Source organism: Xenopus laevis, chromosome 4L (assembly GCF_017654675.1).
Source record: "Xenopus laevis strain J_2021 chromosome 4L, Xenopus_laevis_v10.1, whole genome shotgun sequence".
Lineage (NCBI taxonomy): Eukaryota > Metazoa > Chordata > Amphibia > Anura > Pipidae > Xenopus > Xenopus laevis.
The window spans coordinates 1,734,952-1,749,775 of NC_054377.1; the positions used below are offsets into that span (position 1 = coordinate 1,734,952).

A 14,824-nucleotide genomic window follows, 5' to 3' on the forward strand; every position below is an offset into this window, starting at 1 on the left:
GTCCCCATGTACAGTGAGTAGCCTCCTTATTAGAACACAATCTGATGTGAGTAGGGATCCAACAAATCCACTATTTGGGATTCGACCAAATCCCTGAATCCTACGTGAAAGATTCAGCCGAATACTGAACTGAATCCGAAAACTTGAAGGCATATGCAAATTAGGGGAAGGAAAGGAAAAAATGGATAAACATCCTTGTTCCTTGATAAAAAGTCATGTGATTTCCCTTACCGGCCCTAATTTACATATGCAAATTTGGATTCGGATTTGGTTTGGCCATGGACAAGGATTCGACCGAATCTGAATCCTGCTGAAAAAGGCAAAATCCTGGCCGAATCCCGAACCGAATCCTGGATGGTGCATCCCTAGATGTGAGCCAGGTTGTAGCTCTCTCCCTTCCACCCTTTTCTTATTGCTGTACTGTGCACAAAAAAAATTCTGAATGCAATGAAGAAGACTGGACACTTACCTGGGCAACCAGACTGCAGAGCCGAGAGCCTTCTTGGGTGAGACTGTATAAACTGCAGATTGCACCCTCCATGCTATAGATGTTATCACAGGCCTCCAGCTCCGCAACCAGGCTCTGCAAGAAATAAGGGAAAGAGCAGGGTCAGTGGATAAATTCTGGAAGAGGTTTGGCAGAACTGGACTGGTTAAAGGAAACGATATGGCAGCTCCTACACAAATATACAGAGAAAACTGCATTGGGTCATTATGACTTTCTTCCCACCCCAAAATACAGTGTAGGTATAAGACCTATAATCCAGAAGGCTCTGGACCTGGGGTTTTACAGATAATGGATCTTTCCGTAATTTGGATCATCATACTTTAAGTCTACTAAAAAATCATGTAAACAATAAATAAACCCAATAGATTAGTGTTGCTTCCAACAAGGATGCATTATATAGTACCAGGTACTGATTTACCATTACAGAGAGAAAAGGAAATCATGTTTAAAAATCATTATTATTTAATTATAGTGGAATCTATGAGAGACGGCCATTCCATAATTCGGAGCTTTCTGGATAACAGATCCCATACTTGTACCAGAAACTCACACTGATATTTCTAAATGGTGGCAGGAAGGGGCGCTGGTTCGAAGAATCAGAGAATCAGACTGCACTTCATTCTGTATATAAACCCTATGTACAAACAGAGCACTAGGATTAAGACATGGGACCTCACAATGGAAGAGCATTTAGCAGAGGGATCATCAGCACCAGCGTTGAGCTCTGAATGGCCCAGAATAAATATTTACAAGCCCTTGAGTCAATATTCTGCCTCCTCTTGTGGCAGCTGAAAGTCAATAGAAAGTAAGGGAAGAGCCGCAGTTGATTAGTTGTGCGTGGGCCGGGGAGTTGGGGGACAGTTGGGCCTCATTAATGGCCTCACCGATTGACATAAATAATGGAGATGTTGGTGCAGATCCTGAGGAACCTGGAGAAAAGGCCACATTTATTCCTTGTGTTGGAAAGTCCTGACCTTGGGAGAACGAGGCAGGTCACAGGGGGTCACAGCTTGTAAAGGAATCATAGGTCGGGGGGAAAAGGCGGCCTCATCCAGATATACTTTCATTCCCATGATGCTCTGAGAACACCACCAGACTTTATAGGGTGAAGAAATACGGGGAAGTAGAGTTTGTATTTGTTCCTCTTTATTGGAGTATTTCTCTTTATTCATGTGAAATGTTCAATGCTCTGATTCTCTATAATTCTACATTTATGTATCAACGACAAGATGGAGACAGTAGGACAAGATGGAGACAGTAGGACAAGATGGAGACAGTAGGACAACATGGAGACAGTAGAACAAGATGAAGACAGTAGGGCAAGACGGAGACAGTAGGACAAGATGGAGACAGTAGGGCAAGATGGAGACAGTAGGACAAGATGGAGACAGTAGGGCAAGACGGAGACAGTAGAACAAGATGAAGACAGTAGGGCAAGACGGAGACAGTAGGACAAGATGGAGACAGTAGGACAACATGGAGACAGTAGAACAAGATGAAGACAGTAGGGCAAGACGGAGACAGTAGGACAAGATGGAGACAGTAGGGCAAGATGGAGACAGGGGGACAAGATGGAGACAGTAGGACAAGATGGAGACATTAGGGCAAGATGGAGACAGGGGGACAAGATGGAGACAATAGGGCAAGATGGAGACAGTAGGACAAGATGGAGACAGTAGGACAAGAGGGAGACAGTAGGAGAAGATGGAGACAGTAGGGCAAGATGGAGACAGGGGGACAAGATGGAGACAGTAGGACAAGATGGAGACATTAGGACAAGATGGAGACAATAGGGCAAGATGGAGACAGTAGGATAAGATAGAGGCAGTAGGGCAAGATGGAGACAGTAGGACAAGAGGGAGACAGTAGGACAAGATGGAGACAATAGGGCAAGATGGAGACAGTAGGATAAGATAGAGGCAGTAGGGCAAGATGGAGACAGTAGGACAAGAGGGAGACAGTAGGACAAGATGGAGACAGTAGGACAAGGTGATCACAGGACAGATGGTATTAGAGTTTAGAGTCTGTCACCACTGGGTCTCATAGAAATGACAGCAGAGCCTACAGACACTTTGCACAATCCATTACTGACAGAGAATTCCTAAACTTGGTTTCTCTATTTTAAAAACGAGCTGAGCAGCCAATGGTGACATAAGAGCTGAAGTAAAGTTGGGCGCAACCCAAGGTCGGACTCAGTTGCACCACGGGGACCTTAACTGCTCCGACACTGAGAAGCTTTTTCCCTTATTGAGATGAATAATGAATGAGTCCCACTGGATTCACAGGTTGGAGGCTTCTCTGAGAAGGTGCAGGGAATGATGTAAGATGCAGGGAGTGAGACGGAGCAATGAGTGTCAGCGAAGAGACATTACGCAGACAGGCGGCACCAGCGCAGAGCATTACATCAGCCACTGGGATAATTCATGGTGACACCGCACCGTCGCAAACAAGATTTACTAAACAACAGATTTCAGCTTTCCTGTGCGGATTCATGTCTAGTAATTATTTCTCCCTCTATGAGAGATCACCACGCCGTGTGTCGGCACCAAAATTTATTCCGTGCGTTTATCAGGTGTTTTTTGAGGGAATTGGATGTATCATTACAAATAGGCACGGGCCGGATTTAATGGCCCAACCATGATGGGAACTGAAAGCGAAAATAGGTCTATATATTCCTTTATACAGACAGTACAGTATGAGGGTATAGCTTATTGTGTGCCCAGAACATTCCTTCTCTGTATATTTGTATTTATACATATGGGAGGAGGAGGTGCCATATTGATTCCCTTAGACAGTACAGTATGAGTGTATAGCTTATTGTGTGCCCAGAGCATTCCTTCTCTGTATATTTGTATTTATACATATGGGAGGAGGAGGTGTCATATTGATTCCCTTAGACAGTACAGTATGAGGGTATAGCTTATTGTGTGCCCAGAACATTCCTTCTCTGTATATTTGTATTTATACATATGGGAGGAGGGAGGTGCCATATTGATTCCCTTAGACAGTACAGTATGAGGGTATAGCTTATTGTGTGCCCAGAACATTCCTTCTCTGTATATTTGTATTTATACATATGGGAGGAGGAGGTGCCATATTGATTCCCTTAGACAGTACAGTATAAGGGTATAGCTTATTGTGTGCCCAGAACATTCCTTCTCTGTATATTTGTATTTATACATATGGGAGGAGGGAGGTGCCATATTGATTCCCTTAGACAGTACAGTATGAGGATATAGCTTATTGTGTGCCCAGAACATTCCTTCTCTGTATATTTGTATTTATACATATGGGAGGAGGGAGGTGCCATATTGATTCCCTTAGACAGTACAGTATGAGGGTATAGCTTATTGTGTGCCCAGAACATTCCTTCTCTGTATATTTGTATTTATACATATGGGAGGAGGAGGTGCCATATTGATTCCCTTAGACAGTACAGTATGAGGGTATAGCTTATTGTGTGCCCAGAACATTCCTTCTCTGTATATTTGTATTTATACATATGGGAGGAGGAGGTGCCATATTGATTCCCTTAGACAGTACAGTATGAGGGTATAGCTTATTGTGTGCCCAGAACATTCCTTCTCTGTATATTTGTATTTATACATATGGGAGGAGGAGGTGCCATATTGATTCCCTTAGACAGTACAGTATGAGGGAACTTTCCCTGTATGAATGAGGTAGGTACCTATAACAACCACTTACCTTTATTTCCTGAGTCAAAGCAAGATTTATCAGTTGACTAAAATACTGCCCAACAGATGTGAGAGTCTCATTAATGGACAGTTTGATGGACGGGTGGGCATCATCCCCCTCTGTCAATGCACACCTACAGGAGGGTGAGGGATAAGTTATAAAATGCTCGGTAGGGGTAAAAAACCCTAATATTTGTATGTTTCCAATTTGCCACAGATGGGTAAAAAATGAGCTGTTCTATCAGATTCATGCTGCAGACTGCATTGATTTTTGTGCCACAGTAACTTTGAGACTATGAGCAAACTTAGGGGACTGTTCCTGCTGAATTGTGCTTAGTACAGGGAATACCTATGCTGCCATAGTTTTATGGGATCTCTCTGTACAGACTATGAGCAAACTTAGGGGACTGTTCCTGCTGAATTGTGCTTAGTACAGGGAATACCTATGTGCCATAGTTTTATGGGATCTCTCTGTACAGACTATGAGCAAACTTAGGGACTGTTCCTGCTGAATTGTGCTTAGTACAGGGAATACCTATGCTGCCATAGTTTTATGGGATCTCTCTGTACAGACTATGAGCAAACTTAGGGACTGTTCCTGCTGAATTGTGCTTAGTACAGGGAATACCTATGTACCATAGTTTTATGGGATCTCTCTGTACAGACTATGAGCAAACTTAGGGTACTGTTCCTGCTGAATTGTGCTTAGTACAGGGAATACCTATGTACCATAGTTTTATGGGATCTCTCTGTACAGACTATGAGCAAAATTAGGGTACTGTTCCTGCTGAATTGTGCTTAGTACAGGGAATACCTATGTACCATAGTTTTATGGGATCTCTCTGTACAGACTATGAGCAAACTTAGGGTACTGTTCCTGCTGAATTGTGCTTAGTACAGGGAATACCTATGTACCATAGTTTTATGGGATCTCTCTGTACAGACTATGAGCAAACTTAGGGGGCTGTTCCTGCTGAATTGTGCTTAGTACAGGGAATACCTATGCTGCCATAGTTTTATGGGATCTCTCTGTACAGACTATGAGCAAACTTAGGGGGCTGTTCCTGCTGAATTGTGCTTAGTACAGGGAATACCTATGCTGCCATAGTTTTATGGGATCTCTCTGTACAGACTATGAGCAAACTTAGGGACTGTTCCTGCTGAATTGTGCTTAGTACAGGGGATACCTATGCTGCCATAGTTTTATGGGATCTTTCTGTACAGACTATGAGCAAACTTAGGGACTGTTCCTGCTGAATTGTGCTTAGTACAGGGAATACCTATGCTGCCATAGTTTTATGGGATCTCTCTGTACAGACTATGAGCAAACTTAGGGACTGTTCCTGCTGAATTGTGCTTAGTACAGGGAATACCTATGCTGCCATAGTTTTATGGGATCTCTCTGTACAGACTATGAGCAAACTTAGGGGCTGTTCCTGCTGAATTGTGCTTAGTACAGGGAATACCTATGCTGCCATAGTTTTATGGGATCTCTCTGTACAGACTATGAGCACATTTAGGGACTGTTCCTGCTGAATTGTGTCTTGATCTTTCCATTAGACCAGGAAAGAGGGGGAACATTTGGGAAGTGAAGATACAGGGTGGGTTCATTATGGTTTGGCTGTTGATTTTTGGAGTAAGGGGAGTAGGTATTTACCTTTCAGTAACATCAGTCAGCTCGTAGCACTTGTCCATTAGTAACATCTCATACTGCAAATGAGCAGACGGGAGAGAATGGGAGTTAATGTCGGCATTTAATGCAGAGTTTTAATTTTAGCTCCAAAGGGACCCCCTTCCTCTCAGCAGATCACACCCAGCGCCCCCCTCTAAGCACATTAGGAACCAGCAGCCCCACTGTCCCTGTCCTGTCAAAATAGAATATTATTTTTCATCATGTTTGATGTAATTGTGCTTGTTTTTCCTGCCAAATGGCTTAATTACAAGTGATTATTGTGTTCCCGACGCTGAAAGCTCATATTATATTTTCCATCTTTCACTTCCATCCCTGAGCTGCCATTACGCCGATAAGTGTCTGTGAGCAAAGCATTCTGGGTTATGGATTTGGGCCCCTCAACGTGATGAATTCGACCTCGGAGATGAGATCATTTTCAGTTGAGCCCCGGCCCAGGGGTTTATTTGGTTACAGAAAAACTAAATCATCGATAGCAACCGAAATAGGCACTTTCCACTTAAAACTCAAACTCGCTGCTATTTCTAGAAAAACAACCCCTTGATATTCATATACTCAGTCTTTATTTGTTATTGGGAAATGTTTCAGCCAAACATCACTGAGGAAAGTTATTTAGCCACAGTGGAATCTCTCACCTCCAGCTCTGTACCTAGAAACTTTGTATAGTTCTACATTCATCTTGGTCAAAATGGATTAACGTTTCTATTTCTTAATACTTACAATACACTTTATACACAATTCTACTGTAAACATAGTATAGATTGTAGGGGACTAGGAGAGATGCAATAGAGGAGAGTATATAAGGGATAAGACTGGAAGAGATACAGTAGAGTATAGAAGAATTGTCCCTTCTATACTTCACTGTATCTCTTCCAGTCTCTTTCCTTCTATACTTTACTACATCTCTTCCAGTCTCTTCCCTTCTATACTCTACTGTATTTCTTCAAGTCTATTTCCTTCTATACTCTACTGTATCACTTCCAGTCTCTTCCCTTCCAGAGGGAAGGAAGAGACTGGAAGAGATGCAGTAGAGTAGAGTAAAAAAGAGACTGGAAGAGATACAGTAGAGTAGAGTATAGAAGGGAGGAGACTGGAAGAAATGCACTAGAGTACAGTATAGAAGGGAAGAGACTGGAAGAGATACAGTAGAGTAGAGTAAAGAAGAGAAGAGACTCTAACGTATGCAGAAGAGTAGAGTATAGAAAGAAAGAGATTAGAAGAGATTCAGTAAAGTAGAGTGTAGAAGGGATGAGACTGAAAGAGGTGCAGTAGAGTAGAGTAAAGAAGAGTATAGACTGGAAGAGATGCAGTAGAGTGGAGTATAGAAGGGAAGAGACTGGATGAGATGAAGTAGAGTAGAGTAAAGAAGAGAAGAGACTGGAAGAGATGCAGTAGAGTAGAGTATAGAAGGGAAGAGACTGGATGAGATGAAGTAGAGTAGAGTAAAGAAGAGAAGAGACTGGAAAAGATGCAGTAGAGTAGAGTATAGAAGGGATGAGACTGGAAGAGATGAAGTAGAGTAGAGTAAAGAAGAGAAGAGATTGGAAGAGATGCAGTAAAGTAGAGTATAGAAGGGATGAGACTGGAAGAGATGAAGTAGAGTAGAGTAAAGAAGAGAAGAGATTGGAAGAGATGCAGTAAAGTAGAGTATAGAAGGGATGAGACTGGAAGAGATGAAGTAGAGTAGAGTAAAGAAGAGAAGAGATTGGAAGAGATGCAGTAAAGTAGAGTATGCAAGGGACGAGACAGGAAGAGATGCAGTAGAGTAGAGTAAAGAAGAGAAGAGACTGGAGGGGATGCAGTAGCGTTGAGTATAGAAGGGCTGGAAGGGCTACAGCAGAGAAGATTATAGAAAGGCTGGAAGTGAGATACAGTAGAGAATAGAAGGGTGGAGACTGGAAGAGATGCAGTAGAGTGGAGTAACAAAGGGAAGAGACTGGAAGAGATGTAGTAGAGTATAGATGGCTGGACGAGATACAGTAGAGTATAGAAGGATGGAGACTGGAATAGATGCAGTAGAGTGGAGTAACAAAAGGGAAGAGACTGGAAGAGATGTAGTAGAAAGGAGTATGAAAGTGAGGAGACTGGAAGAGATACAGGGGAGTAGAGAATAGAAGGGATGGAAGAGGAGTGGTTGCATGGAAGGGAGGAGCATGCCATGGAGTAGGAATGTAGTACCATTCAGTATCTCAAAGACACTTGTTTAGTAAAGGGAAAGGACACAGAACCCCCAGTACCTTCTGCATTTCCTCCGTTGAGGTGCGGTTGAAGCTGTGATACTCTTTGAGCATTGAGCGCACGTGGCAGCTGATTCGGATGGCCATACTGTGCAGCCTCCTCCATCTGCTCTTCATCAGCTTCTCCACTATTTTTGTGAGCTCGGTGCTTACAATCCACGCTCTCTTCAGTAGAATCTCCAGGCTGCTGGGTGCCGTGCCCTGAGAGGAGAGCAACAGGTCACTTTGGGAGTCCTCTTCCTTCCCAATGGGCTTGGACTGGAGGATGCACATACACTCACACTCCGTCATCAGCTTCAGGTCATCCATCCAACGTCGTACCGAGTCTACTTGGATGATGCGCAGTCTGAAACCCAGGGACAACATTACAATTACATTCATTTCTACCTTGAAACCATATTTGTACATGAAAGACATATTAGTGCACTGCTGGGCCTGACTACATGCACCACTGAAACAATGTAGCTGTAGGTAGTAAAGACTCCAATCCCACAATGCCTTGCATGCCTTTGTGATGCTCTTTCTTCAAAGATCTTTTAAAGGACAGAAAAACTATAACTACCCCAGAGGACCCACACCCAGCGAAGCCCACAGACCCTTGCTTTTAACTCAACCCAAACCCACTGGTGCTGCCACTGACACCACCATCAGGGAGACAGAAGATTACAGCTCAAGGTGGCCAAGGTGACTAATAGCTGCCACCCAACTGAACCGAAACCAGCAAAGCCACTTTGTGACCCAAAACACCTGAATATTGGACATTGAGGAGAGATGACTATTGATACATTGTTTCAATGATACAGAGTGGGGTTTGCAAGTTCTAAGGAGAAGCATAAGGGTCTTCACTTATTGAGGGGTCAGTCTGCCCCACAAATTACCCCAGGAAGAGTCAATGCATTAGACAATGACATCCATATATCAATATACCCAATTATTTGCCCCTTTATATGCATTAGTTATATTGTACCTAGTGGGGTTTACGTAACTCCCCAACTTAATCAATAAACTCTGCAAAATAAATTAATTTACATTTAAATATTAAATAATTCATAATGACACCGCGCTTGATAAATGCCTCTGAAAAGCGTGCGCTTATTCTCCCTGTGCCATCGGGATGGGATTGATCTCACAGTAAATAATGTCAGGGCCACCATTATATGCGCACAGGGGGTTATTGCAGTCTGGGGTCCCCTGGCAGAGTACAATTTACATGTCTTGTGGGGGAAGAGACGGGTATTAAAAATTGTCAGTGGGAATTTGGCAAAATGTGACATGGGGTTGATCAGGGGTGTGGTAATATATGTTGGGGCCCCGTCTGCTTATTTTTGGGCCCTCTTCCCTGGGGCTCAATTGACCAGTTAATAACTGGTGCCACCTGGTGAGGGAGAGCCCTGCAAACATAATATGGGGAACCATGATCCCTAATAGTGGCTTTGATGTCATTACAGGGTGCTTGTTCAGATTTCAAGATAACTAAGGAACTACACACAACCAGGGGCGGAACTACCGGGGGAGCAGGGGGTGCGAGCGGGCCAGGGCCTGCACCCCCTCAGGGCCCCCCGGCAGTCCGCGCGCCATGCATATCCCGGCCAGTTCCGGGTTTATGGAGGGGGCCCGGCTGCGCGTCCTGCGCCAGGGCCCGCCCCCCCTCTAGTTCTGTTTCTGCACACAACCCTGGATGACTAAGGAACTACACACAACCCTGGATAACTAAGGAACTACACACAACCCTGGATAACTAAGGAACTACACACAACCCTGGATGACTAAGGAACTACACACAACCCTGGATAACTAAGGAACTACACACAACCCTGGATGACTAAGGAACTACACACAACCCTGGATAACTAAGGAACTACACACAACCCTGGATAACTAAGGAACTACACACAACCCTGGATGACTAAGGAACTACACACAACCCTGGATAACTAAGGAACTACACACAACCCTGGATAACTAAGGAACTACACACAACCGTGGATGACTAAGGAACTACACACAACCCTGGGTGACTAAGGAACTACACACATCCCTAGATGACTAAGGAACTACACACAACCCTGGATAACTAAGGAACTACACACAACCCTGGATGACTAAGGAACTACAAACATCCTTGGATAATTAAGGAACTACACACAACCTTATATAACTAAGTGACTTCACACAACCCTGGATGACCTACACACAATGGCATTCATTATAACCAAATGTTGCCCTACAAAGGAGAAATGTTTTGCTTCACTTAAACCCCTGGTGCTCATTGTTACCCAGTTTGTGTACAAAGAAGCTCTTGTCCGCTGATTTGTCTTGGAACAGGAGAAGAGGTGACCCCCAATCTACACAATCACTGAAAGATCCTACATAGCCTCCAGCTCTTTGTCATTATGTTTGAACCATCCCTGAGGCTTCACCTTGGAATGGATCATGACTCCATTGAATCGCCTATGATATTACCCTGAGGCAATAAATTCCCATTCAGACATGATGATAATTGCTCCTTAAAGCCCCCTTCACGCATTAGAGACTTGCCCCATCCGCACATGATATATGTATATATATATATATATATACTGTATATATGGCTTCCCATGCAGCATGTACCCTCAATATGCAATGGATACAGTGAAAGAAAGATGAACCCCCTCCCCATATATAAATGTAATTATTGTATTTAAATGAACAAGGGAAATCTTCAGAAGTGACATGTTAGGGCTTCGTTTAATCAGCTAATTTCGCTAGGAGAAAGCAGTGAGTGCGTCTAACGGCGGCGCATATATAATGTCAGGCTGGTTATTCCAAGAACTCTTGGAAACATCAATATCCATCAAAGCGTTTCACATTTCTCTGAGCAGCAGCACTTTAGTAGCAGCAGCAGCAAAGAGAACTATGGAACCAAACGCTCCCCTCAACTACTCCAGGAACTGAGAGGGGGTTAATACTTAACCCATGAAAATAACAGGGTTAAAAATGTAATTCACTTGAGTATGAAAAAAATGGGTCCTACTTAATTCTCCAGGGTCAGACTGGCCTGTCAGGATACCAGGAAGTCTCCCGTTGGGTAGAGACACTAGTGGGTTCCACTGTTAACTGTAAACACCTACACCTAATCTTGCCAACGCCCTGTGAGAAACTGTAAGGGTGTCCCATACCTATCACATTGCCCAGTGTTATCCAAATAATAATCAAATCGAAGGAATGATGGGAATGCACAAGATCATGGGAAGAAACATTATAATGTGAAGAAGAAACCTCTTCTCTTATAGTCCCACATTTCCCCATGTTCTTGTACTCTAGCCCCATACAACTTACCCCTTCCTTCTGAGCAAGTTCTCAACTTTCATCCTTCCCTTTACTCTACTGCCCTCAACCTACTCCTTCCTTTATGGCTTCTTGTCTTCCACAGTGCTCTCCAATTTACAGCCTCCCTTGTGCTCATCACTTCTGCTCTACACCTCACCAAGCCACTTCCCCACGTATGGTTCCTTGTGTTTTAGAGATACCCCTGCTCATAACCAGTATCAAACAGCCTCTATGCTTGCAGTCCCTTGACTTTCTCAGGTCCTGCAAATGACCCCTTCCTTATCTTCCAATCCCCTCCAGTTTACTTCATCCAGTGCCCTCCTCCATGTCCTCCATCCTCTGCTGCTTCATGTCCCTCAACACTTTATTCTCTCATGTGGTTATTTTCTCTTTTCATGTTCCACTACTTTATCTTCATATCCTACAAGTCACCTCTTCCCTTCTACTCCACTACCTCCCTCAGTCTTCTACAAACTACTGGCTCCTTTTCTCTCAGTCCATTTGCTTCATTCTTCAGAAACCAAGTTCTCCCTTCTTTCGCACTGCTCTTCTTAGTTTCATTCCATGTAATCCTCTCTGCTTCATTCTTATCCAAATTGTTCTCTCTCTTCTGTTCACTGCCTTCCAGTCGCCTGCTTCACCCTACAACCTACAAACTCCTTCTTCTTGCACACATCAACTCAATTTTCCCTGCGCCATCATTCCATAGTTTATTCCAGGTTGCATTGACTTATTTTCTTCCTTTTTTAAGCCAGTCATCCTCCAACCTCCACAATTCTCCTTTACTTCACACCCTTTAAGCTCTGCAGTAAACCATCATCTGTCTACTCTACTGCCTCGTTCCTCTCATATAGTTCCAACCATTTATTCAATAAGCCTTTGCAGCCTCTGCTCCATGATATCCTTTCCACCCCTTACTAACCAGGTCTCCTTTCTGGTCCTCTCTGCACCTTCTTTTCCCGTCTCCATGATATACCGTTCTATCCCCTACTAATTCAGTCTCCGTTCCAATCCTCTCTATCCCTTCTATTCCCATCTCCATGATTTACCTTCTTCACCTTACTAGCCATGTCTCCTTTCTGGTCCTCTCTGCCCCTTCTCTTCACATCTCCTTTCTTTCTTCTCTTTGTTATAATGACACCATTCCCACCACTCACAATGCTCTGCCACCTCTTGTTATTTGCTCATCCATTCAGCAGTTACACATATAGAGGTAAGTACTCAGTATAAGGAGTAGTGGCCGCGGGGGGAACAGAAGAGACTACACGCTGCAATATTATGTGACAGGGAAGTGCTACTGTAGGGGGGTTATAATATCTGTAGGGGATCATATCTGTTGCCATTAATTCGGTGTGTTTGTGCCCCGCTGAATAGCAATGAATACAAACATGCGTCACTGCTGCTTTATAGGAATGAAGTATTACGTCTAAATAATTTAGTTACTCATTCACATTAAAAGGGGCCCCAAACACTGACAATGGGGCCGATTATCTGTTTGTCTGTCCGTGGGCTAAAAAGACGCTGATTTATTCATTTATTCTCCATGTAAAACCCTAGAGCACAAATCATGCTTGTGTTTATATATATATATATATATTATAGTCATACACCAACACTCATCTGATGCCAACTAACCTGTTCAGGACTGAACCCATGAATAAATAGTAGAGGATGAGGAATACAGGCGATATATTTGTATTTACACATATGGGTAGGAGTTTTCATATTGTTTTCATTACAGTCTAGATTCGACAATATAGTGTATAAGCAAACTTAGGGACTGTTCCTGCTGAATTGTGCTTAGTACAGGGGAATACCTATGCTGCCATAGTTTTATGGGATCTCTTTGTGCAGACTATGAGCAAACTTAGGGACTGTTCCTGCTGAATTGTGCTTAGTACAGGGAATACCTATGCTGCCATAGTTTTATGGGATCTCTCTGTACAGACTATGAGCAAACTTAGGGGCTGTTCCTGCTGAATTGTGCTTAGTACAGGGAATACCTATGCTTGCCCATAGTTTTATGGGATCTCTCTGTACAGACTATGAGCAAACTTAGGGGACTGTTCCTGCTGAATTGTGCTTAGTACAGAGGAATACCTATGTACCATAGTTTTATGGGATCTCTCTGTACAGACTATGAGCAAACTTAGGGACTGTTCCTGCTGAATTGTGCTTAGTACAGGGAATACCTCCCATACAACACCAACTTTGTTGCCCAACCCTCAGCCTGAGAATAATGGAGAGATTTGCAAGGCTGAAACTACAAGCTGAGTCAGTGAAACTCCATAGAAAATAAAGAAGATGAGGCGAGACAAATAGGGAATACGCAGTGAGAGAAGATATTTTGGTTACTTAGAGGATCTGCATCTGGCAGGAACATGCTGGCGGCAGTTGCCTTGATCTCCCCCCTCTGTCCCCTATAAAAGAGCAACAAGAAATCGCTCCCCCTACACCCAGTGCCCAGTAAATGTGGAATTTATTAACAAGGAATAAGCAAATGTTTCTTATTAGCACAATGTGTTCAGCTCATAGAACTGTAGCACCAACCTCTGCACATGGACACGTCTCCTAAACACCAGTGAGTATTTGGGACTTACCGCTGGAATGTCACAGACAGGGAACTGTATTGGCAGCCATCTTGGAAAGCCATCGTTATCTGCACCCGACGTCTACCTTATCGACTGAGAGCCCCCTGTATAAGAGAACAAGAAACCCATACATTATGTGAGAGGGAGGTAAAGTGCACCTTAAAGGAGAAGGAAAGGTTAAAAGTAAGTTTTATCAGAAAAGTCTATATAAATACACCAGTAACCCCTCAAAGTAATGCTGCTCTGAGTCCTCTGTCATAAGAAACATCACATTTCTTTCCTTCTATTGTGTACTCATGGGCTTCTGTATCAGACTAACTGTTTTCAGCTTAAACCTCCAGAGCTAGGGCTTGAGCATGCTCAGTTTGCTCCTCTCTCCCTCTCCTCCTCCCTCCCTGCTGTAATCTGAGCCCAGAGCTATGAGTGAGTAGGGAGAGACTCAGGCAGGAAGTGATGTCTCACCAAGCTAATATGGCAGCTGCTATCCTAAACAAACAGAGTGACCTTTTTACTTAGGTATGGTAAAACACTCTACAAAATAAATATAGCATTCTAGCTTGCTCTATTGTGGCTAATCTACTGGCAATAAAATGCCTCCGTAGCTTTCCATCTCCTTTAATATTCATTATTAGTACCTATCTAGTGCTACCAATCCCTATTTCTGTAGGGAAATGAGAGAGAGCAGACAGTAACCCTTCCAACACTTTCCTCTTGTCTCTATATATTAGGTACCTATCTAGTGTTACCAATCCCTATTTCTGTAGGGAAATGAGAGAGAGCAGACAGTAACCCTT

General features: G+C 43.4%; 1 protein-coding gene across 1 annotated transcript in view; it reads right to left on the minus strand.

The window, feature by feature from the left end:
• Positions 1–14,824, minus strand: part of LOC108713442 (protein inscuteable homolog) — a 60,381-nt gene that overhangs the window by 28,526 nt on the left and 17,031 nt on the right. Inside the window, exons 3-7 of the mRNA XM_041589675.1 lie at positions 14,040–14,134; positions 8,131–8,476; positions 5,861–5,913; positions 4,214–4,337; positions 470–583 (exon numbers count right to left, since the gene is read on the minus strand). Of these exons, the coding sequence (XP_041445609.1) occupies positions 470–583; positions 4,214–4,337; positions 5,861–5,913; positions 8,131–8,476; positions 14,040–14,092 (690 nt within the window). The 5' untranslated portion in view covers positions 14,093–14,134. The remainder of the gene's footprint in view (positions 1–469; positions 584–4,213; positions 4,338–5,860; positions 5,914–8,130; positions 8,477–14,039; positions 14,135–14,824) is intronic.